The 27617-nt window shown below is 35.1% G+C and overlaps 1 protein-coding gene across 2 annotated transcripts in view; it reads right to left on the reverse strand.

The window, feature by feature from the left end:
* NLK (nemo like kinase) overlaps positions 1-27617 on the reverse strand; it is a 164446-nt gene that overhangs the window by 64788 nt on the left and 72041 nt on the right. For both annotated transcript variants that reach the window (XM_080826570.1, XM_080826569.1), the window contains exon 2: positions 4805-4934. In XM_080826570.1, the coding sequence (XP_080682696.1) occupies positions 4805-4934 (130 nt within the window). The remainder of the gene's footprint in view (positions 1-4804; positions 4935-27617) is intronic.

The following is a 27617-nucleotide window of genomic DNA, read 5'->3' on the forward strand; positions in this document are numbered from 1 at the left end:
TTGTCAGTCTTTTTGATTTTAGCCACTCTGGTGGGTATATTATTATCTCATGCTTTTAATTTACCTTTCTCTGATGACTAATGACTTTGAGCACTTTGTTACATGCCTATTAGCCATTTGGTTATCCTTTTTTGTCAAATTCTTAAGTCTTTTACTAATGGGCAAAAGTTCTTGATTTGTAGAAGCTCTTGATAAAATAAATGATGTTTAGATACAGAATTTACAGTTCAAAAAATGTCAAGTAAAATAGTTACTTCTAATGGTCTTTCTCAAATGCCAAATATTTATAATTGTCTATCACATAGTTGTTTAAAATTGCCTAACACATAATACATTCTAGGAACAAGTTTTTTGTGGAATATATGTCTAAGGCCTGTCCTTTCATTCTCTTAACTTTTGATGAGCATTAATTCTTAAGGTTAATGTTGTCCATCTCAGCAAATTTTTTTTTTTTTTAAATGGTTAAAAACTTGGAGTGCCTGGGTGGCTGGCTCAGGTTAGTTAAACTTGATTTTGGCTTAGGTCATGATCTCAGATGGTGAGATCAAGCCCCGTGTCAGTCTTCACGCTGAGTGAGGAGCCTGCTTAAGATGCCCCCTCCATCTGCCTGTGCTCCCCTCTCAAAAAACAAATAAATAAAATGGTTAATGCTTCACTTGTCTCATTAAGAAATCTTTGCTTATCTCAAAGTCATGAAGATATTTTCCTATGTTTATTACAGAAGCTTTATTATTTTACCTTTCACATTTAAGTTTACAATCTATTTTGAATTAATTTATATATTTGTTAAGAGATAGACTTTGTCCAGCTTCTTCAAGACTGTCTTGAGTATTTTAGGTCTTTTCAATCTCCACAAACTTTAGAATGTTTGTCAATTTCCTCACACACACATATATATAAAATCCTGCTGATTTTTGATTGGGATATCATTGAATATAGAGCTCAACTTGGAGAGAACATGCATATTAACCAAATTGACTTTTTGATTCATGAATACAAGAATGCATTATTTTGAATACATCAAGAATCTGCCCAAAATTTTAGGCACAGAGCAAACAAAACCAAATCCATGGAAAGTAAGCCAGTCTACAGCATCCTTTGCCTTTTTACTCCCCTCAGCAGCAGAAACATTAGCATTAATAATGTCTGCAGTTAAACAGCATGTCTGCATTCAGAGAAGCGTCCTGTTGGTCTCATATTGATATGATTCTTCATCCTACTTATGAACTCAAGGCCCTGATTTAGGTCAGACTATACAAAGAAAAACGAATCATTCTTCTTTGGCTCTACTATCTCCTCTTTGTCTTCTCTACCCCTCTGGAGTATTCCAGAATTAAAAGACTGGGAAAAAGTAACTCTGAGAGAGATCACTGAGGTTATCATGCCAGACTTGGGCGATTTCTTTTTTCTGTCACTTCCATTTACTTACTCATTCTTCAAATAGACTGACTGCCTACTGCATACTTAGTGCTATTGCCTAAGGACAAGAAAAAGCCCCAGATTTGTACTGCAGGGGATATTGGCAGGAATCAGTGGACCCTTAAGGGGGCTCTGAATGGGCTTTAGAGGACTAGCGAAAGCCTAACATGACATAAATATTATGTGGATGTGCACTTTTCTAAAAGAGGATTCATAGCTTTTATCAGATTCTCAAAGGAGCACAAAACTGAAAACAAAACAGAACAAAACAAAACACAAAACCCCTTCAATCATGCCTTCACTATGCTGATAATATGCAATTATGTGTGTGCATAAACGCATGCACAAGTGCATAGATGGGTAAAGTAGATAACATTTTTACCAGGTTTTATAATAGCTCTGATTCTGACTAGACTCTGGAGATAAGCCTAGCTAACAACAACCTTTAGAAAGTTAAACCCATTATTGTATCAAGGTGAATGTATCCTTAAGAAAAAAAAAAAGTGTGTGTGTATATATCTCAATCAGTCAGATCAGCTAAAACCAATGAATTTGATACAGTGACCTTTTTTTTTTTTTTTAAAGTAAGCTCTATGCCCAACGTGGGGCTTGAACTCATGACCCCCGACTGAGCCAGCCAGGTGCCCCTGATATAGTGACTTTGAAGGTTCTGTTCAAAAGAAAATCCAAAGCCTCCCAGGGCTCTGTAGCTATTCCTTGACACATTAGATGCCATCCAAATTAAAATCCAACCTTCCTACAGTGGCCAGGGTAATCTTTCTAAATGCCATTTTCATCATGACATTCTTCTCTTCTCCTTCTTTCAATCAAATCTTAATCTCAAAAGGCTCATCTTAAGGTTTATCTCCTCCATGTTTAAAGCATCTCTGAGCTTGTAAGTCTACAACAATTTCTCTTTTCCTTAATATTATGGTACTTGTGTGGCAGCATTCACCTGAGCTTTAAAAATTACAGATCCCTGGGCCTCAATCCCAGAGATTCCAATTTAGTGGGTCTAGGATGAGAACCATGAATTTGCCTTTTTAAGAATCACCTTTGATGACTGTAATATACTTCTAGGTTTGGTTGCCCAGCTTTTTCCATACATAAAACAGACAGTCTTGCCTTAATACTTAACCATGCAAGCAGTCCTCCCAGGGCACTGTAATCATAGTATTCATCACATTACTAAACTCCTTAAGGGCAGAAAGCCCTAGAAGCTAAATAGTTTAAGAATATAGGATGTATAGAATAAATGTTTTCTGAATTAATGAACATGGGCTCTGAAGCAAGACAGACTCCAATCTTGTGCCACCCTGACCTTGGGGAAGTTACTTAACTCTAAGCTTTGGTTTCCTCCTTTGCAAAGTAAGGATAACAAACCCCATCTGACAAGATTTTTAAGGATTAAATGAATTAATGTATGAAAAGCCTCTAGCATACATCCTGACACACAGTAATAAGTGTTAAATACCTGATTCCTCAAAATAGGACATTTTAAACCTTTTTTGTATCCTCCATATGATGTCTCACTGCCTCTATACCCGACGTAATAGACATTTTTTGCCTTAACCACATCATATACCAGCTGCTTCTTGGACTGGCATTCCACACATACCAGGTATGTGGCACTGAGGAGCTTTTGGAGTTCTCAGAGCACAGCATAAATTCATGATTTATAAAACAGTGGTGCCATACCATCTTCATCTCTAACCACCTGTCTCACTTTTGAATATTCACAGAAGTCACAAGCACTCACTTATGAGAGAGCTCAGCAGCTCCAATTGGTTACTATGTTTTGATAGGTATGATTTTCAAGAATTTCATTTATTTCTTTTCTTACACTACTCACTGACACTACCTTTATAACTTAATTAGTTACTTACAGGAATGAGTCACGAGAAAGGATACCAGTATATATCGATAGCAGTCTATTACACCATCCCTCCTTTATAAAAGAAGCCAACATAGGTCTGAATATAATAAACCACTGAAATCTTTAGTAAGCAAATTACTACTCCCTCCTTCAAAAAATTTCTTCACCATGGATACCTTTACTTGAGTCTCTAACAGTGTAAATAAGGTTTGGCCTCTTTGATGTTGGGATGGTACTCAAAATTCAAGAAATAACTAAGCAAGCACTAGATATCTTTCTAAATCACTTACAAAATTTGAGGGATCAGTCATAAATTAGCAACTCGAGTGGTATTTTCAAAGTCACTGAAACCAATTTTTAGGCAGTTCCAATTGACTGAAAGACAGCAATAACTTTTTTAACAAAGTTTAAGGAAAATGGATGTCAAGAGGAGTAATCAATAAAATGAAATATGTCAAAGCAAGGCATTTCAAATAAATCTATCTATTTGATTTTCCTACTTTTACCAAACACCTCAAACTTTTCCAAATTTCTCTCTTAAAGTGAGACTTACACTTTGGTCAAAGTTCTAAAGTTCCTGTGCAAACAAGCAGTCAGACTCACAAGGAATTATTACATTTCTGATAAAGTTCTTATTTTGGCAATTGAAATAACATAGGTTGAGTACCAAATGAAGAATGTGAGGCAGTTTTTCTTTTCACATGAAATCCAAAACTTGAGTCCAATGCTAACGTAACATCCCCAGATAAGTTTTAGATGTATCAAACGTTTACTTCAGGATTGAGGAGAAGCTATCTCTCAAACCACAGTGATTCTATTCATCATGAGTGAGAACACCATGAGTGTCCTCTAAACACAGCCATAAATAAGCTAACCTATGTTACTTTAACAGCTATACTGGTTTTTAAGAAAAGAAACTGTTTCCCTACATCTTTATATTAATCTCTGATTTAAAATATTAAAAGTTAAGAATAAAGCATTTAAAATCAGGGACCGGGATGCCTGGGTGGCTCAGTCGGTTAAGCATCTGCCTTTGGCTCAGGTCATGATTCCAGCGTCCTGGGATCGAGTCCCACACTGGGCTCCTTGCTCCGAGGGGAGCCTGCTTCTCCCTCTTTCTCTCCCTCTGCCTGCTACTCTGCCTGCCTGTACTCTCTCTAACTCTCTGGCAAATAAATAAATAAAATCTTAAAAAAAAAAATCAGGGACCAATTATTTCCACTTAAATCACTCATACTACATATTGCACTCTTTTTATGTTTAATATTAGGATCGTTCCTCAGCTAACTATTAACATTTGTTTTACATCAATTAATATTTATCTGTTGATTGATACACCTTAGAATTCACATAAATTTGTTCATTGTTCACAAAAAATAGTCTAATTTGTCTCAGGTTCCTAAACTTCTTAATAACTTGCACATCCCCTTTTTAACTCTCTTTTGCTTTCTACTAACACAATTAAGCATGCATAGGAAACAGTCTATCTCAAACACCAACTTCACTTACATTATCATGTTTAAAAAAACACAACATCTTCAATTCCCGGAAGACCCTTTTGCAAGAGACCAGATTCTGGAAGACGTTGGGCATCTTTTTGAGTGCTACTCTCTTTCCATCTCTTGGATCTGTTACTGACCTAAAGAAGCAATATTTGGGGGAGAAGGAAAAAAGAAAAAAGAGAGAAATCAATTCTAAGCTTTGTTCTTCGATGTTTCAGAGCATGACAATCATCTTTATCTTAGACTACTCAATCCACTTAATGTTTAAAGGTATCAGTGAGAAAGAAGATTTAAAACAAGTACACACTTAAAGAGAATGTTTAGGCCATCCAACTTAATTGCCATGCTTTTTAAAAAAAAAATCCTTTTCTAAATTTTTATAAACACTTTTTCGAGAGGTCACTTAACAATTCATCTCAGGTAGGAGGGTTTTGGTGGTAAAGCCATTTTAAAAATGAGGGGTGAGTACAGATTAATACAACTTAAGTCAAATTAGTTTTATGCTTCATTTTTGGAACCAAATTCAAGATGGAAGAGATGTTCATTCAGATGTCATTACGTTTAGTTCAACACAGAGAACACAATTTAATTATTTTGGCTTCTTACATAAATGAACATCTTTTAGTAATATGGATTTCAATCCTACCAGTAGCTGAACAGTATCCCCTCCTCAGAAGTCCAAGTGCCAACTTAGGGCCGTAGCTTCTAGATCACGAAGACCTCTTCCCTTTACTTCTTATAAGCCTCTTGGTATGGTAACTGTGCCTCCTGTAGTTTTTCTTTAATAGCTCGGTGTTCCCCCTTTTTTTATCTTTTAGTCTCCTAACACCTGTATAACCAATTCCTTGAATTACATTTCCCTATGTTTGACATACTAGTACGGTTTCCATTTTTCTGACTGGACCCAAACAATACATATTAAATCAAATAGTGAAAGGAAACAAAGCGATAAATGTTAAATATGGCCAACTGACCATTTTATAAGTGATTTTCCATGAATTATCTTAATTTTTTTTTCCCTTCCGCCCATTATATACGACTGGTTGTCCTTGTAGAACTTATTTCTGTCAAATTTATCTTGCTGATTCCTGCTTGTCATTCTCGGCTACCATCATCTTTCAGTTCCAGTTTCAGTCACCCAATGCTTTGGCTATCCTTCCCAGATTTGTGTCATTTAAAAGTCTGTTCCATAGGTTATCAATGACTTTATCCAAGTTATTAAAACTTAGAACAGGACAGACTAGATCTCTGCAACAGATACAACATCTATGAGCCTAACATCCAACTGTTATTGAATTACTTATTTAACTATAACTACCTAGTTTATTTCTTCATCTTGTCCACAAGAAATCACTTATCAAATTGCCTTCCTGAAAACGAAGCATTCCTGTTACCTACTAACCTGTCTAAAAACTATACCAAACTTATTTACGAATACCATGACTTCTTTATAAATTCATCTTTGTGATCTTAGTGATCATTTACTTCTTAAGTGCTCATGAAACTCTTAAATGGTGCATTCTACTATTTAAACAGCCTGGGTGGCTCAGTTGTTAGCATCTGCCTTTGGCTCAGTTCATGATCCCAGGGTCCTGGGACTGAACCCCACATAGGGCTCCCTGTTCAGTGGGAAGCCTGCTTCTCCCTGTCCCACTCCCCCTGCTGTGTTCCCTCTCTCGGTGTGTCTCTGTCAAATAAATAAATAAAATCTAAAAAAAAAAAAAAAAAAACAGCATGAGGACTCTTCTTCTATTGACTGAAAATTTGATAAAACAATTTATAGTTTTTAGGTTTTCAATAGCTTGAACTGTAATTCAACTAAGAGGCTTAACACTGGCGATTAATGCTTAAAAAACACCTACCCAGTGCTGGCTTCAGCAGCACATATACTAAAACTGGAACATAACAGAGATTAGCACGGCCCCTGTACAAGGATGACATGCAAATTTGTGAAGTGTCCCATATTAAAAACAACAAAAAACAACCTAAACCCAAAACAGATCTACAACATCGCCTAAAAATCCACATAAACATAAAATAAGAAGGAAATTGGATATAGTATTATATTCAGACTGTTAAAAATATTTTTTTCCTGTTCAATACACCACTTCTATAACTAGACTAGAAGACAAAAATGTCAATGAAATAGGAAGGAAGGAAAATTTTGGACCACACATTGTTGCCAATGTCTCTTGAGATTTCCTTAATGTAGAATAGTTACTTAGCATTCCTTTGTCTTTGATGACACTGCCATTTTTGAAGAGTACAGGCCACTTATTTGTAAACTGCTCCTCAATTTGGGTTTGTGTGGTGTTTTCTCATGAGTAGATTCAGATTAGGCATTTTTAACAGGAATAACTCACAGAAGTGATGTCTTCTCAGTGAACATATTAGGAGGCACATGATGTCAATTTTCCCCATTTGTGGTGATTAACTTTGGTCACTTGGATGAGGTGTCTGTCAGGTTGCCACATTGCAAAATTACTCCTTTTTCCCTTGGTAATTGTGTAACTGTTCTAGTCCTCATCAAACTTTGACCCACGACCTTTAGCATCCATTGATGATTTTTGCCTGAGTCAACTATTACTATGATGGTTGCCAAATGGTAGCTTAATAGTCTCCAAATAGCTAGTCCATACATAAATATTCGTTTAAAAAAAGTGAATAAATTGCTTTAACACAAGGCCCTTTCCCCAGGCCTTATATAGCACTACTTCTTCCCAACTTCTGACTTCTTATTGGTCTTGACTCTACTACTCCTGGCCCAAGGTTAGTACTGTGCCTTGCAGTGTTTTAAGGTAAAATTCACAAAGTAGCATTTTATTTTATTATTCATGCAAAAGCCAGTCATGCCTGTGGCTGGTAACAATGTAACTCTAATGAATGTGAATGGCTGTGCAGTAATTTCACGCCATGTTGAGTTTGTTCTCTCTTAACTTGAGGTAGCAGATGCTTTAGTTCAGCTCAAACAGTACCACAGAACACAGATAAGTGTGGAAGCCTGTTACACAGGAATTCTTTTATTTTCTTTGTTACTGAAAGGCTTGCCGTGCTTAGTTCCTCTGTGGCTGCAACACCCTGGTTATTCCAACTGTACTTGTTAATGAAGCTCCAGCTGTAGAAATAATGAACAACATTTAGGGCAACTTGCCTCATTTCAGGAAAAAAAGGAGCCATCCCTTGATCTACAATTCACTTACTGGTCAGTTACTTTCTCTACTAAACACTGGAAGCCCTACATAGAACAGTACATCTGTCATTTCACCTCATTATCTTCATAGGCAATCAAGTTACGCTAAAACAGGTATTTACTTCTTAGGTTTTAAATCAATGTTTGATTCTGTAAACAGTACATTAAAAATACAGTTTTAAGGTTTGTGAAAAAAGAATCCTTTCTTACATCTGCCCGGAGTACATCAATCCTTCTCTACATTGCAAATACCAGTTCAACTGTTCTTTAAACAGTCAGAAGAATCGACAAGCCTTTCTTCAGAGAAATATAGTCAGCCAAAAGAGTAGAAAACCAAAATAGAAAGCTTTTTAGATCTGGTGTGGTTGTTTTGTTGTAGAGCTTTCTTAATCCCAGGAACTCAGACCACTGCCACAAATCTGCTTAAATTATAGACAAGCAGAAGGGTTGGAATAAAACAAGAGTGAAGCTTATTGGGGATACATTCCCAGGCACTCAAACCCAACATTAGAACAGCTTTAGATTAGTATAACTACTAAGCAAGAATTTCCAAGAAATTTTATATTTAGAATCTTTTCCCCACATGGATTAGCAGTTTTCAAGTTCATGTTTCTGATACAGGTTTTTAACTATTCAAAGCAAATAAATAATTTATAATGAGAATGTTTCACTCAGAGTGAGAAAATCAGGTTCTTCTAATTCTATTCACATAAACTTGTAATCAGCAATCTTCTATTTTTTGCTATACACACTACAATTACTACGTCAACTGTACCAATACAGTATGTATCTCAGTAACAGAACCTCCTAACTAGACTAAATATTTAGATTATTGCCTTTGCATTCATTTTGAAATTCATTTCCTTAAAAGTTATCTTTACTTGTATTTAGATTAAGTGAGCTTGAGAAAATAATCACAAACTATGAGGTAAAATTTCTGACAACAAATAAATCTAAAAAAAATGTATCTTATCTGTAACTTAGTCCCTGTTATATGTTCGAGGACACTATAGGTTAAGGAATAAGGAATTTATTTTTACATCTCTTTGGTCTTTCTAACCAAAATTTTAACAGGCTATAGTTCGTGTACTTTGACATAATTTATAAAGTTGCGCACTATTCAGAGGAATAAACTTTCCCTGCCTCCACCCAAAGATATATGAAAAAAGATTCTCATGGTTAGGTAATTTGTTTCATCAGTTGGGGTCTTCTGATGTTTGGTTTCTCTTTTATGTTCATCCAAATTTGGTATTTGTTGAGTTAGTTCTACACATAAGAAAGAGTTCTTTTTTTTTTCCCAACATACTTCTTCTAAACTGATCCTCAAATTTGTTAATCTGATATTATAAGGAAAAAAGACCTTATGTAACAGCTAAACCGAAGCAGTAAAATTGTTCATTCTTTTCCTTGTATCTTCACATTCCAATATTGACCAGAAGAAGCAAAACATCTACATTTACTCGAAAGAGTTAAATATGAACTTAAACATCCTCTAACTCTGTGTTTAAATAAAGTATAAATAGCAGTGATCCCAGTAGGTATGAGATCCCTGGGCCATTCTGATCTGTAGTGAGATCCCAGGAGTGCTGATAAGGGAGGAGAAATAAGACACAGGCAAATCATCCAATATCAGGCTGTCATATTTATTTTCAAATACTTGTTACTAATGAATAAGATCTAACTTTTAAGACCCCAATTCCCCACCAATTATTATTGGTTAAGTTAAAATATAGATGCAAAATCCTCTTCTATTAATTATTGTTGGTCTGAAAGAATTTTTGTTCTTTAAACCATGAATTAATAATTAGTTTCATCCTTGCTGCAGATGCTGGGAAAGACACAGAGATTCTTACTCCTTAGTCACTGTCAAATATCTTTGTGAGGAGTATGACTTGCCTGCAGGAAAGTTGCCACATTGTCTTTTCAGTAGGGATTTTCTCACATTGGTGGGTGAACATGATGCAGCCTAGTATGCCAACTCTAGGAAGTTTCCATGGCCCACTAGCCACAGTCCTCTCCTAGAAACAGACCCATGAATATTGTATGGGAAGGAGAACCACCCGCAATGAAAGACAGGTTTCTGTACAAAGACAAAAGGAAAAAATTCACAACCGCACCTTCTTCTTACATTTTAACAATTTATGCCGAAAAGAGGTTATAAGGGATAATGAAAACAAAAACTACGTAACACAAAAATGTGTTTGCTTTTAATCCCACCGATGACTTCTTGAAAGATGTGTTCGGTAATAGGAATACTGAGAAATATAAAATTTTTTTTTAAAAAAATTAAAGAAGAAAGAAAAAAAAAAAAAATAAAAAAATAAAAAAATTAAAGAATGGCAATTATTGTTGTACATTAGATTTAAAAATATAGAAGATACCAAATGAAAGAATGGTTTTGTTTACACAGGTTTATAGCAGCACAATTTTGATGATGTTGAAAAACTGTAATGAATTTAGAAATGCAAAGTTTCACAGACCGGTACCCCTGGGGCTAATAGTACATTATACGTTAATAAAAAAAAAAATTAAAAAAGAAATGCAAAGTTCACATGACTGGAAAAAATTTGTGTTTAACTGCTTATTATTTAATATTTTAGTGGCTAAGCTAATATTTTAATAATTACTTAACATAAAATTTAAGTCCTAGTATGCTGTTAGTTAAAAGCAAAGTGAACATACCAACCAACATACCAGTAAAATGTAAATTTTGAAATAAAAAGGAAAATCTGAACATGGCTTGGAATTATGGTTATAAATCAAAAGTCCATATGTTCTAGGAATATATACTTAAGTATATATAGGTGAAATGATAAGAGACTTAAGATTTCCCTTAAAATACTTCATCAAGGGGCACCTGGGTGGCTCAGTGGGTTAAAGCCTCTGCCTTCAGCTCGGGTCATGATCCCAGGGTCCTGGGATCGAACCCCACATTGGGCTCTCTGCTCCACGGGGAGCCTGCTTCCTCCTCTCTCTCTACCTGCCTCTCTGCCTACTTGTGATCTCTGTCAAATAAATAAATAAAATATTTAAAAAAAAATACTTCATCAAGAAGGACTGTTGAAACAAATGAATAATATGTTGATAAATTACTGAATCTGGTGATCGGTATAATGAGGTCAAACTATTCAAAAATAAAGAAAATAGATGTTTAAAAATCTTCAAAATAAAAACAATGAAGTGAAAAAAATTAAAGATACTATTTATAATATAAAAATATCTGGTATCTGAGATTAAAGCTAACAAAAGCTAAGTAAGCAACACCTCTACATAAAGTCTAAAAAACATTATTGGGAGAAACTAAAGACATAAATAAATGGAGAGACATACCATACTCATGGACTAGAGAACTCATATTATAAAAATTTCAATTCTCCCCAAACTGATTTATAGATTCAGTGAAATGCCAACCAAAACCCCAAAGGTTTTCATTTCGTGGAACTACACAAATCAGTTTTAGGTCTTTATGGAAATGCAAATATGCCATGGACTGCTAAAACACTCTTGAAGAAGGTGGGCAAAATTGCTCTACCACATATGAGCCACAATAGTTTAGATAACATAACTCTAGAGCAAGATCAAAGAAATGGAAATATGACCCCAAAACAGACTCTCACATATATAGAGCCACTTGGCTTGTCATAAAGGTGTCTTTGTAGAAAGGAAGGCTGTGCCATAAGCTATTGTCTCTCGGGTTCAAACCCATCTGTTTAAACACAACTCTATAATATTACGGCTATAACTCCGCAAACCACATTTTGGTTTTGCCAACTAGTTCCATGTTAGGCTCTCCCAATATGGGGCTTTAGAGTAGACTACAGAGTTGTAGGAGTAAAAGGGGATTTGCCCCTTCCGGTGGGCTTCCTGCCTGTCTCTTGTTTCTGTGTCACCCTAGCAACACTTCTTCACTTCAGCAGTGACAATGCCTTCCTATAACTGTAGCTGAGCCCAGTTTATAGTCTTCCCATTTGCAGGACAAGCCTCACTGCATCCTCCACCCCAGATACCAGCACTAGTGAGCTTGTATTCTCTCCTTAGATAACTGAATTACTGCTGCACGATGTTCTAAGTCTTAATAATTCCAACCTCTTCCATGGTATTTCTCTAGCTATAGATAGAGGTAGCTGTTAGTGTTCTCTTCTTGTCTTTTTAATTACCTACAATTTTTAAATTTTACAAACAACTTCCAGCTAATCAGCAACCCCCCCCCCACACACACACATTAAAAACTTTGTTTAAATAACTGGTATGGTTTCTTTTTCCTCACTGGACCCTGACAGATACAACATTCTTTTCAATGCATGGTATAGTACAACTAGATATCCATATGGAAAAACAAAATGAACCTTTACTCCTACTTCATTCTGTACACAAATTCCAGGTGGATTGTAGATAATAAATGTGAGAAGCAAAATCATACAGCTTTTAGAAGATAACATGTAGTAGAATATCTTTAAAACACTGGGGCAGGGAAAGAGTTCTGCAGTAGGACGCAAAAAGCACAAATCATAATACAAAAGAAAAATTAATATATTTGACTACTTTAAAATCAAGAACTTCTTTTCATTATATGTACATTGTTAAGAGTAAAATGCAAGTCATGCAGAAGACATCTGTACTACACATATAAGGAATAAAGTGCTTATCCAGAGACATGCAGAATTCACACATACCAATTTTTGAAAAGTGCTAAATAGGCATTTCACAAAAAAGGAAATCCAAACAGCTAATAACATATGAAAAGGACCTTAACCTTATTAGTCATTTGGGAAATGAAAATTAAAACCGTAATGAGTGGACAACACCAAATTTTTAGTGAGGATGTGGTACAACGGCAATTCTTATAGACTGCTAGTAGGAATGTAAATTGATACAATCACTATGGAAAACAGATTGGCTTCATATACTAAAATGAAGATATGAATACAATGTGACCCAGCAACTTGACTTCAATGTATATATCTCAAAGGTACACACTTATCACTAAACCTATCACTAAACATATGAGTGTGTTCACAGTACCCTTAAAACTGGAAACAATCCAAATATCCATGAACAGAACAGATTAACAAATTGTTGTCTATTCATATAATGGAAAACTCTACATTGATTAAAATGAACTACTGCTATGTGCAACAACACAGATGAATCTCATACACCTGATTTTGAACAAAAGAAACCAGTCACAAATAATGTAAGATTTCGTTCCCATAATATTAAAAATATAAGCAAAGTTGAACTCTAATGTTTAGGGTGTATACTTAGGAGACATAAACTATTTAGAGAGGAAGCAGTTACCATAAAATCAGGATAGTGGTTATCTTGGGGAGGTAATGATGATGGGGGAGACCAGAAGGGACTTCTGTGTGATAGCGATGTCCTATTTTTTATATGAATGGTGGCAACAGAGGTGTGTACTTTATGATAAATCACTGAGCTGTATGTTTTCTGTACATTTCTATATTTCTATTATTATATAACTAAAAAGGTAAAGATAAATTTCTCAGTTAAAATTTTGAGCATAGGGGCACCTGGGTGGCTCAGTGGGTTAAAGCCTCTGGCTTCGGCTCAGGTCATGATCCGAGGGTTCTGGGATTGAGCCCCACATGGGGCTCTCTGCTCAGCAGGGAGCCTGCTTCCTCCTCTCTCTCTGCCTGCCTCTCTGCCTACTTGCAATCTTTATCTGTCAAATAAATAAATAAAGTCTTAAAAATTTTTTTTGAGCATAAAAAGGCACTTCAGGTTGAAGTCTGTATAGGTAATTTTTTAAAGGGGACAATTCTTTTTATTATTTTTTTGTAAAAATACACATCTATACCAGCCCAATGAATACTCTCATGTATTTCCTTGTGCCACTGATTTATTTTGTAGTAAGGAGTATACATAATATCTTTCTTATGTTTTGGTAGAATTCCAAAGGAATTTGCTTACTTAAAAAAATAAACATTTTCTTCATCATTACACAAGAATATGCTATTAAGAAACATTCCACAGGAGAGTGCTGTCAGCAGAATTGTAGCAGAACTACAGTCCCACCCCTAATCTAATCACAATCTCCTAACTTCTTCCATTGTAAAGCAAACTGCTGAAGCAGCTACAATATATAGATGTGCTTCAGGTTTTTAATTAGTTAGTCTTTTAAAAATAACCCAAACCAAAAATGCTGCAAATACAAAGCAGGAGGCAGGACTTCCAGCTGTGGCAATCTGAAGAGGTCAGCAAATCCTTTCCCCTCAAAACAACTATAAAACTGGACAAAAATGTCAAAAACAATCATTTCAGGACTCCAGAAAACAACCAAAGTCAAACAACAAATTCAAAAGTGTTTATTTATGAAAAATTATGGACCTGTGGGTAAGAACAATGAGAGTCAGTGGTGTTACTGCTTGGCTGCTCCTTACCCCCACCCAAGCACAGTCCATGCAGTAGTTGGCCATAAAAACCAGCAACTTCACTGCCTGAGGTTGCTGATGTGATCTGAAGTGGAGGATGAAAACCCCACACTCAGTAGCATTGACTATAAAAGCATTAAACTCAACTGGAGAAGAAAAAACTGCAAATCTGAGGTTGCTATTCCAGCTGGGACATAAATCCTGAAATTAAACAAGGAGATTCTGGAAATGAGAGCCATAGTGGGCTAGGTAAACTCTCCACACATTCCTGGCTAACTGGAGGCTACTCATGTATTCAGAGCTGATCTGAGGGAGCCTAAGCTCTGCACATACTCGTGGCTGACTGAGAGTCTTGCCACTTGTGAAGGGAAGAACCCAGAGGCTTGGGAGAAAATAAAAAGCTGGGGCATAGCTGAAAACTAAATAACCTCCCTAACATAATCACAAAGGATAGAATCCTTACTGGCTCAAGATATTTGAGCACAATCTTCAACCAATCACTAGCTGACACTAAGCTACAGAGACACAAAGGGGCATCCCAAGAAGGCCAGCCTAAAAATTAAAATATAATTTTTAACAACCTGAGTGGCTGTACCCCATGGGCGAGAAAGACTGCACATTAAGTCCAGTCAAGTTACTGAAATATAAGCAAACATACACAATAACAGCAATATGTCAATAAAGACAACCCTCAGATGGGAGGGAGGCTGGGGAGGAATCAGATCCAGAGTTGTTACAATATATTGTTAAATATGTCCAGTTTTTAACAAAAGAATTATAAGACATGTAAATAAACAGTAAAATGTGACTCATACTCAGGGGAAGAAGCAGTCAATAGAAATAGTTTCTGAGTGAGCCCAGATGTTGTATTCAGTAACACTTCAAAAGCAGCTATTATAAATATGTTCAAAGAATTAAAGGGCATTGCCACTATAAACATTTGGGTGTACGTGCTCTTTCGGATCCCTACATTTGAATCTTTAGGGTAAATACCCAGTAGTGTGACTTCTGGGTCATAGGGTAGCTCTATTTTCAACTATTTGAGGAACCTCCATGCTGTCTTCCAGAGTGGCTGCACCAGCTTGCATTCCCACCAACAGTGTAGGAGGGTTTCCCTTTCTCTGCATCCTTGCTAACTTCTATTGTTTCCTGACTTGTTAATTTTAGCCAAACTATGGAAAGAACCTAGATGTCCATCAACAGATGAATGGATAAAGATGTGGTGTATATATATACAATGGAATACTATGCAGCCATCAAAAGAAATGCAATCTTGCCATTTGCAACGAGGTGGGTGGAACCAGAGGGTATTATGCTGAGCGAAATAAGTCAGTCACAATTATCATACGATCTCTCTGATAATGAGGAATTTGAGAGGCAGGACTGGGGGGTAGGGAAGGAAAAAATGAAACAAAATGGGATCATGAGGGAGACAAACCATAAGAGACTCTTAATTTCACAAAACAAACTGAGGGTTGCTAAGGGGTGGGGAGAGGGTGGTTGGGTTATGGACATTGGGGAGGGTATGTGCTATGGTGAGTGCTATGAAATGTGTGAGCCTGATTATTCACAGACCTGTACCCCTGAGGCAAATAATACATTATATGTTAACAAAAATAATTTTAAAAAAGAATTAAAGGAAATCATGCTTAAAGAATTTTAAAAAATGGTGACAATGACAACAAGTAGGATATCACAATATAGAAACAAACTAAAAAAAAAGAAATCAAATTCTAGAGTTGAAAAGTACAGTATTAGAAATGAAAAATTCAGTAGATTGGCGCAACAGTGGATCTGAATAGCATAAGAATCAGTTAACTTAAAAGATTGATCAACAGAAATTATACAGTCTCAAGAAACAGGAAAACAGGAAAGTTTGAGGAAAAATGAACAGAGCCTCAGAAACCTATGCAGTAACATTGAGTGTACAAATATACATCTAATGGGAGTACCAAAAGAAAAGGTGAAAGAATGGGGCAGAAAAAAAAAATCTGAAGACATAATGGTTTAGTTTCCCAAATCTGATGAAAACGTACAGATCCCGAAAGCTCAAAAATCTCATATAGGATATACACAAGAGTTCTGCATCTAGACATGTCAGGGTCAAAGACCTATCAAGTCAAACAAACTCCTGAAAATAATGAGTAAAAACAATATAATGGTTGACTGACTTCCCATCAGATACAAAGGAGGTTAGAAGGCAGTGGAATGCCATATTTGCAGTGGTGGTAGTGAGGAGGCAAAAATTCTATATCCAATAAAAAAAGACCCTATCCAGGGCGCCTGGGTGGCTCAGTGGGTTGGGCCTCTGCCTTTGGCTCAGGTCATGCATGATCTCAGGGTCCTGGGATCGAGCCCTGCATCGGCTCTCTGCTCGGTGGGTAGCCTGCTTCCCCCTTTCTCTCTGCCTGCCTCTCTACCTACTTGTGATCTCTCTGTCAAATAAATAAAATCTTAAAAAAAAAAAAAGACCCTATTTTTCAAAAATAAAAACATTCCAAAATAAGTAATGGTGGACAGAATTTGTTGTCAGCAGATTTGCCTTACAGGAAATAACCCCAGATGGTAATTCAAATCCACAAGAAATAAAAAACTAGAAATGGAAAATATGTGGGTAAATAGAAGAATATATACGTTTATTATTTTTTATTGCAGTATAGTTAACAACAGTGTTATATTAGTTCCAGATATACAATACAGTGATTCAAAAATTCTATACATTACTTAGTGGTCAGTGTAAACGTATTCTTTAATCCCCATCACCTATTTCACCCACCTCCCCTCTGGTAACTATCAGTTTGTTCTCTATAGTCAAGAGTCTGTTTCTTGGTTTATTTCTCTTGCCTACCCCCTTTCCTTTGCTTATTTTGTCTCTTAAATTCCACATATGAGTGAAATCACACAGTATTTGTCTTTCTCCAACTGACTTATTTTATATATAGATATATAGACACACACACACGGAATATTATTTCGGCCATAAAAAAGAATTAGTCATAAAAACACATACACTACACTTTCTTTATCCATTCATCTATTAATGCACACTTGGGTTGCTTTCATAATTTGGCTATTGTAAATAATGCTGCAATAAATATAGGTGGGCATGTATTCCTTTCAACTAGTGCTTTTATATTTTTTGGTAAATACCCAGCAGTGCAATTACTAGCTCTAGGGTAGTTCCATTTTTAACTTTTTGAAGAACCTCCACACTGTTTTCCACAGTGGCTACACCAGTTTGCACTCCCACTAACAGTGCAAGAGGGTTCCTTTTTCTCCACATCCTTACCAACACGGGCTGTTTCTTGTGCTTTTGATTTTTGCCATTCTGACAGATGTGAGCAGATATCTCATTGTAGTTTTGATTTGCATTTCCCTGGTGATGGGTGATGATCATCTTTTCATGTGTCTGTTAGCCATCTGTATGTATTTTTTTCTTAAGATTTTATTCATCCATTTGAGAGAGAGACAGAGACAGAGGGTGCACCTGAACAGGGAGCAGCAGAAGGGGAGAGGGACAAGCAGACTCCACTCCGAGCACAGAGCCCAATGTGGGGCTTGATCCCAGAACCCCGGAAGCATGACCTGAGCTAAAACCAAGACTTGGATGTTTAAGTGACTGAGCCAGCCAGGCACCCAGCCTTTATGTTTTCTGTATGTACGTCTTTCTTTCTCTGTATGTCCATTTGTCTTCTGCCCATTTTTAACTGGATTATTTGTTTTTTGAATGTTGAGTTGTAAAAGTTTTCTATATACTTTGGATACTAACCTTTTACCAGAAATGTCATTTGCAAACATCTTCTCCCATTCAGTACGTTGTCTTTAGTAGGTTTATCTTCAGTAGGTTTGTTTCCTTTGTTGTGCAGAAGCTTTTAATTTTTTTAAGATTTTATTTATTTATTATTTGACAGAGAGACACACAGTGAGAGAGGGAACACAAGCAGGAGGAGTGGGAGAGGGAGAAGCAGGCTTCCCGCTGAGCAGGGAGGCCGATGCGGGGCTCTATCCCAGGACCCTGAGATCATGACCTGAGCCAAAGGCTGACACTTAACGACTGAGCCACCCAGGTGCACCAGAAGCTCTTTATTTTTATATAGTCCTAAAAGTTTATCTTTGCTTTTGCTTTCCTTGCCTCAGGAGACATGTTTTTAAAAAGTTGATATGCCCAATGTCAGAGAAATTACTGCCTGTATTCTCTTCTAGGATTTTTATAGTTTCCGGTATCATATTCAGGTTCTTAATCATATTCAGGTTCTTTGAATTTATCTTTATGTATGGTATAGGCCAATGGTCCAGTTCTCCCAACACCATTTGTTGGAAAGGCTGTCTTTTTCTCATTGCGTACTCTTTACTCCTTCGTCAAAGATTATGTGACCATATAAATGTCAGTTTATTTCTGGGCTTTCTATTCTAGTCCACTGATCTGTCTACTTTTGTGCCAGTACCATACTGCTCTGGTTACTACAGCTTTGTAGTATAACTTAAAATCTGGAGTTGTGATACCTCCAGATTTTTCTTTTTCAAGATTGTTTTGGCTATTTGGGGTTTTCTGTGGTTCCATACAAATGTTAAGATTTTCTGTTGTAGGTCTGTGAAAAATGTTGTTAGCATTCTGATAGGGATTACATTAAATCTGTAGATTGTTCTAGGCAGTATGGACATTTTAGCAATGTTTATTTTTATTTATTTTTACTTCATGAATATGGAGTATCTTTCCATTTGTTTGTGTTGCCTTCAATACCCTTCATCAATGTTTTATAGTTTTCAGAGTACAAGTCTTTTACCTCCTTGGTTAGGTTTATTCTAAGGTATTTTATTATCTTTAGTAATATTGTAAATGGGTTTGCTTTTTTAATTTGTTTGCCTCATTATTGGTATATAAAAATGTCATAGATTTCTGCACAATAATTTTTGTATCCTGCAACCATACTGAGTTTATCAGTTCTAGTAGTTTTTTTGGAGGGGTCCTTAGGGTTTTATATAAAGTATCATGTTGTCTGTAAACAGTGTAAATTTTACTTCTTCCTTACCAATTTGGATGCCTTTTATTCCTTCCTCTTGTCTGACTGTTGTGGCTAGGACCTCCAGTGCTATGTTAAATAATTGTGATGAAAGCGGCCATCCCTGTCTTGTTCCTGACCTTGGAGGAAATGCATCTCATCATGATGTTGGTGTGGGTTTTTTATATATAGCGTTTATAGAACAGCTTGTTGAGGTATATTCCCTCTAATTTTACTTTGTTAAGGATTTTTTTTTTTTAAATCATGAATGGATACTGTACTTTTGCAAACACTTTTTCTCCATCTATTGAAATGACCATATGGTTTTTACTGATGTGATGTGTCACACTAATCGCAAACATGGAATCACCCTTGAATCCCAGGAATAAATCACACTTGATTTTGGTGAATGGTTTTTTCATGTATTGTTGGATTCAGTCTGCCAATATATTAACAAGTTTTGCATCTATGTTTATCAGAGATATTGGCCTGTAGTAGTTCTTCTTCTTCTTTTTTTTCTTTATCTGGTTTTGGTATCAGGGTAATGCTGGCTTCACAGAATGAATTAGGAGTTTTCCTTCCTCTTTGACTTTCTGGAATAGATTAAGAACAGGTATTAAGATCTCTTTAAATGTCTGATAGAATTTACCTGTGAAGCTGTGTGGCCCTGGACTTTTGTGTGCTGGGAGATTTGTGCTTAATGGTTCAATTTCATTGCTGGTAATCAGTCTGCTCAAATTTTCTATTTCGTTCCAATTCGGTTTTGGGAGATTATATATTTCTAAGAATTTATCCATTTCTTCTAGGTTGTCCAATTTGTTGGCATTTAATTTTACATAATAGTCTCTTACAATCTTCAGTATTTCTGTGGTGTTGGCTGTTATTTTCCCCCTTTCATTTCTGATTTCTTTTGAGTCGTCCCCCAACACCCCTCAGATGGGTCTGGCTAAAGGTTTATTGATTTTGTTGATCGTTTCAAAAAACCAACTCCTAGTTTCATTGATCTATTCCACTGGTGTTTTTTTGGGGGGGGTTGTTTTGTTTTTGTTCTGTTTCAGCTTCTATTTTGGTTATTTCTGCTCTAATCTTTATTTCTTTCCTTCTACTGGTTTTGCCTGTTGTTCTTTTCCCAGTGCCCTTAGATGTAAGATTAGGTTGTTTATTTGGGATTTTCCTTGCTTCTTGAGGCATAAGCCTGTATTTCTATAAACTTTCCTCTTAGAACAGCTTTTGCTGTATCCAAGGATATTTGGACTATTTTGTTTTCATTTTCATTTATCTCCATGTATTTTTTTATCTTGTCTTTGATTTCTTAGTTGGCCCTTTCATTGTTTAGTAGCATGTTATTTAAATTTTATGTATTTCCAGGCCTTTCTGCATATTTTCCTGCTTTCCAGGTTTTTCTTGTGGTTGATCTCTTGTTTCATAGTGTGGTCAGAAAAGATGCATGGTATGATTTCAGTCTTTTTGAATTTGTTGAGATTTATTTATGGCTTACTATGTGATCTCTTCTGGAGAATGTTCCATCCCTGCTTGAAAAGAATGTGTATTCTGATGTTTTTGGATGAATGTTCTGAATGTTATCTGTTAGATCCATCTGGTCCAATGTGTCATTCAAAGCCACTGTCTCCTTGTTGATTTTCTGCTTGGAAGATCTACCCATTGATGTAAATGGGTGTTAGAGTCTCCTATTACTATTGTATTACTTCAATCATTTATTGTTTGTTATTAACTGCTTTATGTATCTGGGTTCTCCCATGCTGGATGCATAAATATTTACAATTGTTAGATCTTCTTGTTGGATTGTACCATTTATGATTATATAATGTCCTTCTTTGTCCCTTGTTACACCCTTTGTTTTAAAATCTATTTTGGGGGCACCTGGTGGGTAAGTTGGCTAAGCATCTGCCTTTGGCTCAGGCCATGACCCCAGGGTCCTGGGATGGAGCCCTCATTAGGATCCCTACTCTGTGGGGATTCTGTTTCTCCCTCCTCCTGGCTCTTGCTCTGTCTCTCTCAAATAAATAAATAAAATCTTAAAAAAAAATAAAGTTATTTTAAAATAACTTAAAAAAGAAAGTCTGCATGTCTCTTTGGGTCTGAAACAAGTCTCTTGCAGAATAGAAGAATATACTGTTGGATTTATAACATATATAAATTATACATATTTATAAATATTTTAACATATTATATTGTATAAATGTATGTATATATTATATATGTCATGTAATACACATAACAATAACACAGAGGGGGAAGGAAATTGAGCTATATTAAAGCAATATTACTGAATTTTATGAAAATTAAGATAGTATTAATCTGAAATAAACTGTTCAAAAGTTAGGATGCATACTACAGTCTGTAGAGCAATCAAGGAGAAAATAACTAAAAACTAAAAGATGATTAAGAAAATAAAGAGATGTGGGGCGCCTGAGTGGCTCAGTGGGTTAAAGGCTCTGCCTTCGGCTCAGGTCATGATCCCAGGGTCCTGGGATCAAGCCCCACGTCAGGCTCTCTGCTCAGCAGGGAGCCTGCTTCCTTCTCTCTCTCTGCCTGCCTCTCTGCCTACTTGTGATCTCTGTCTGTCAAATAAATAAATAAATAAATAAATAAAAAAGAAAGAGATGAATTAAAAGCAGTTTTATGTAAAAGAATATAATTTTGAAATACAAACTTAACAAAATAAATAAATAATGTAGAAACAAAAGGAATGTGAGATAATAGAAAGCAAATAGCAAAATGGCAAATGTACATTTAATTATATCAATAAGTACACTAAATGTGAATGGACTAAACACTTCAATCAAAAGGCAAAGATTATCTGATTTAATTTTTAAAAAGCAAGATTCAACTACATGCTACCTACAAAAGACATACTTTATGTTAAAAAAATAGATATAGGTTAGAAGTTAAAGAATAGGAAAGATATGCTATACAAATAATAGCAATAAGAGAGCTGGAGAAGGTATATTAATATGAAGGCAGAAAAGATTTTAAGATAAGAAATATTCCTGTAGACAATAAGGGACATTTCATAATGGTGAAAGAGTCGGTATATCAGAAGATACAACAATGATCAATGTATATATACTTAAAAATAGAGCCCCAAAACTCACAAAGCAAAACTTGACAGAAAAGAAGAAACAGACAATTCAATAATTATATTTGGATGTTTTAATATCTACTCTCAAAACTAGAAACTAAACACAAATTAAGAAAGGACAGAAAAGATTTAAATAACATCACCTAATTTGACCTGTGTGACATTTATAGAACACTGTACCTAATGAGAATAGAATACATATTTTTCTCCAAGCACATTTAGAACCTTCTCTAGAAAAGTCCAAATACTAGGTCATAAAGTAAGTCTCAATAAGAGGAAAGGATTGAAATCAAAGTATGTTTTGTTAGCCCACAACAGAATTACAAATAACAGAAATACAACTTGGAAATCCTCAAATATTAGGACATTAAAGAAAACATTTCTAAATAATCCATGAGTCAAAATAGAAATAAGAAGAGATATTAGAAAATGTTTCAAATTGAATGAAAATTAAAATATAATACATAAAAATTTATTGGATGCAGTGCTTAGAGGGAAAAATTGTATCTTTAAACAGCTATATAGGAAATAAAGGACTCCAGACAGTAATATATAAGTTTCTACTTAAAGAATACTAGAAAAAGAGCAAATTAAACCCAAAGCAAGCAAAAGGAATTAATAAAATCAGAATGGAAACAATAAAAAAAAACCAAGAAAATAAATTAAAAGATGGTTCTTTGAAAGATAAAAAAATTGATAAACCTTTAGCTAAACTGATCAAGAACAAAGACACAAACTGACAAAATCAGGAATATAAAAGGGGACATCACTATTGAGCCTACACAAATTAAAAGAAAATGTGAAAAACAACTTTGTGCTAACAAATCAGGAAATTTATATGAAACAGAAAAAGTCCAAGAGAGATATCAATTACTAAAAAAAATCTCAAGAACAGAAAATCAGAATAAACCTAGAACAAGAAAATGAATCAGTAATTCAACATATTCTCTCAATGATTACCCCAGGTCCAGATGGCATCATTAATCAGTTATAACAATTAACCAGCGTTTCACAAATTCTTCTAGAAACTGAAAAGAGACAACTTCCCAACTCATTCTGCAGCCAAAGTCAGACAATGACATCACAAGAGATGAAAATTACAATTCAATATCCTTCATGTATATAGATGGAAAATCCATAAACAAATGAGTAGGAAATCAAATCTAACAACATAAAACTGAACCCATGATAAAAACATTCAACAAACTAGAAATAAAAGGGGACTTTTTCAATGTAACAAAGAGCATCTATGGATAACATAGAGCTAATAAATATCTTATTACACAATAAAAGACTGACAACTCCCCCCTACGATCAGAAACTAGGTAAAGATGTCTACTTTAGCCATGTCTACTAAAATTTTACTAAAGGTCTTGTCAGTGGAAAAATGTCAAAAAAGAGAAAAAAGAGTAAAGGCACCTAAACTGAAGAGGAAAAAATAAACTGGTTTTATTTGTAGATAACATGATCCTCCACGCAATAAATCCAAGGGAACACAAACACACTACTGGAACTAATAAACAGGTTTATCAGGGTTGCAGGATACAAGATCATTACATAAAACCACATTGTTTTTCTATATACCAGTAATGAACAATCTGAGGATGTAATTAAAATTTCACAACAGAATCAAGAGGAATAAAATACATAGAGACTAAATTAAATAGAAGTGTAAGATGTATACCCTGCAAACTGCAAAATAATGCTGAGATAAATTAGAAAAGATTAAAATATACCAAACATTTCATATTCATGAATTGGAAAATTCAATGTTAAGGCAGCTCCCCAGAGTGACCTAGAGATTCACTGCAGTCTCAGTTAAAACTGCAAAACTTATATATCATTGATGGGAATATAAAATGGAATAGCCACTTTGGAAAACAGGCTGGCTGTTTCTTAAAGGTACCGTAAGACCCAGCAACTCCATTCTTATGTATTTACACAAGGGAAATGAAAACATTTGTTCATGGGGTGCCTGGATGGCTCAGTCAGTTAAGCGTCTGCCTTTGGCTCAGGTCATGATCCCAGGGTCCTGGGGCTGAGCCCTGTATCAGGCTTCCTGCTCAGTGGGGAGCCTGCTTCTCCCTCTCCCTCTGCCAACTCCCTCTGCTTGTGTTCTCGCTCCCAAATAAATAAATAAATAAAATCTAAAAACAAAAACAAAAACAAAACACCTGTTCACACAAAGACTTACATGTCAAAATTCATAGCAGTATTATAGCCAAAAAATGGGGTCAAATTCACCAACCTGTGAATGGATAAACAAACTGTGGTCCACCTATATAACAAAATAAAAAGGAACAAACTACTACTTATTAAGACATGGATAAACTTCAAAAACATTATGCTAAGGGTAAGATGCCAGACACAATGATAGCATTTATAAAAAAATTTTGGAAAAAACAAATTTATAGAGACAGGAAGCATTTCAGTGGCTGTTTAAGTTTCTAAATGGAATGGGGGATTGACTGTAAAGCGTTAAATGTCTCTTGGGGGTGATGAAATGTCCTAAAATTGGGTTGTGGTAATAAATGCATAACAGTGAAATTTACTAAAAATCATTGAATTACATATAGTTCCCCATTACCTGTGGTCAACTGCTGTCTGGAAGCAGATGACCCTCCTTCTGACACAATGTCAAAAGGTCAATAAAGTAGCCTAATGCTATGTCACAATGCCTATGTCATTCACCTCACCTCATCATGTTATCATTACAAGAAGGATGAATATAGCACAATATTTTGAGAGAAGGGAGAGGCCACATTCATAAGTTTTGTTACTGTATATTATTATAATTGTTCCATTATTATTACTGTTCATCTTTTGCTATGCCTAAGTTACAAATTAAACCCTATAACCTGAAACTAATATTAGTTTAGCATGTTAACTGGAATTTAAATAAAAACTTAAAAGGTTTGTATGTATAGGGAAAAACACAATATATATAAGGTTTGGGGGGGGGGTGCCTGGGTGGCTCAGTAGGTTGGGCAGCTGACTCTTAATTTCCGATTAGGTCATCATCTTGGGGTCCTGGGACAGACCCCCCTGTTGGGCTCTGTGGTCAGTCTGCTTGAGGATTCTCTCTCCCTCAGCCCCTCCCCAGGCATGCTTGCTCTCTCTCTAAATCTTTAAATAAATTTTTAAATATATATATTTATAAATATATATTATCTTTAATTCTATCTAATATGTCTATTGTAGTCTATTTCATCTATATATAATAAAATATATAGATACATTATATCTCTAAATATTTAAATATATTTATATAAAATATATCTTTAAATACATATTTATAAGTATATTATACTTTTACATCTAAATCTTTAAAAAAGTGCATGTGTGTTGGTGTGTCTCTATCTATACATACAAAAGAGTTGGTACAACCTGCAGTTGCAGTTTCAGGCATCTACTAGGGTCCTGGAACATACCATAACCCCTGTGGATAACGGGGGTACTGTATTCATAATGGTATTTAAATTATGCCTTCTGAGGCTGTTAGAACAAAAACAAATTATCACCTCAGAGTATAAACAGTTTACAATATTCTAGGTCCTATTCTGATTTTATTTGTATAGTTTCTTCCCTTGATATTTACAGTTTTTCCATTTATCCACACAGCATCACATATTAATCACTTATTCAGAGAAATGGTATTTCTTTCTCTTTTTTAATATCTGTTTGGTTTAACGCTAATTGACTTGGAAATTTTATAATGTGTTATATAATTAATATAATGGTTAATTAATGGTTAATTAATATGGTTATATTATATTGGTTATGGTTAATACAATATATAATTAATATAATGGTTAATAATATAAACTATGAATCAATTTTTTCAACTGCTACTTTGTTCTATGGTCAACCAATGTCTTATGACTTTTTCATTTATACTTTATTGCCATTTTATCAAATTCTTTAAAGCAGCTACCATCAAATTTAGTATATCATAACCAACTGGTGGGCTTTAAGAAAAAGGAATACAAAAACTGAAGCAATTCTATTTCATTAAACTCATGGCAGGGCCTAAAAATTTGTATTTTAACGAGCTCCCAGCGGACTTTGACTTTTTTTTTTTTTTAAGATTTTATTTATTTATTTGACAGAGAGACAGCAAGAGAGGGAACACAAAGAGTCGGAGTGGGAGAGGGAGAAGCAGGCTTCCCACTGAGCAGGGAGCCCGATGTGGGAATTGATCCCAGAACCCTGGCATCATGACTTGAGCAGAAGGCAGATGCTTAACGACTTAGCCACCAAGGTGCCCCAGACTTTGACTTTTAACAAGATTCAAGAACTACTGCATGCATTCATAACTTTAACGTACATAACAATCATCTGGAATTCTTAAAAGTCTTAAAAGGTACATTGATTCACTATGTCTGGGGTGGGGAATTGAGCTTCTGCATTTATATAGCAAGCTCCCAGGTGATCCTAGTGGCAGGCCTTTAAGATATGTCGGTATCTTACTTGGTTAAATATTAAATATATTAATAGAGTAAGCATGGGATTTTAATACATTTGGCCTTCCCTTTGGCTAGGGTATAACTTCCTACTTATTCAAACTTCTTTTCTGCTTGCCATTAAAGCTTTTTTCTCACATACACGTAACATTAAGCTACAGTATTTAATGTGTATCACCATAAATAAGTGTACATTTACTATTTTATAATCTATTGTTAACATACTTTTATGAGACTGACACACTGCCTACCTACTGCGCTAAGAAGGCACTGTTAACGTACTTTTAATTTAAAATTTGCAACTTTCCTAGATTCAGTTGTTATGCCGTTGAATTCTTGAGAATTTTCTAGGTATATAACTATCATTGACATTGTTATAACTTAATTTCCTTCTTGCATATATCTATACCTTATTTTGCTCTACCTTTTTAGACTGGCTGACGTCCCATAATAGCATTATTTCACTGATGCCTCTACTTCTTTATTTTGGTTAATGTGCACTTTTAGTTACAAATATATAGGGAAACCCTTTTTACATAGGGAAAATGTATTTCTTTTATATTTCAGAGTTGTCAGAAATAGTGTTGGTTTTTATTAAATATTTTTAGAATATTTAAAAATATTGTGGAGACATCATGATTTTTACTAATTTTCTTTTTAATTTTACCAGAT

The sequence above is a fragment of the Martes martes genome (genome assembly GCF_963455335.1).
Source record: "Martes martes genome assembly, chromosome: 16".
Lineage (NCBI taxonomy): Eukaryota > Metazoa > Chordata > Mammalia > Carnivora > Mustelidae > Martes > Martes martes.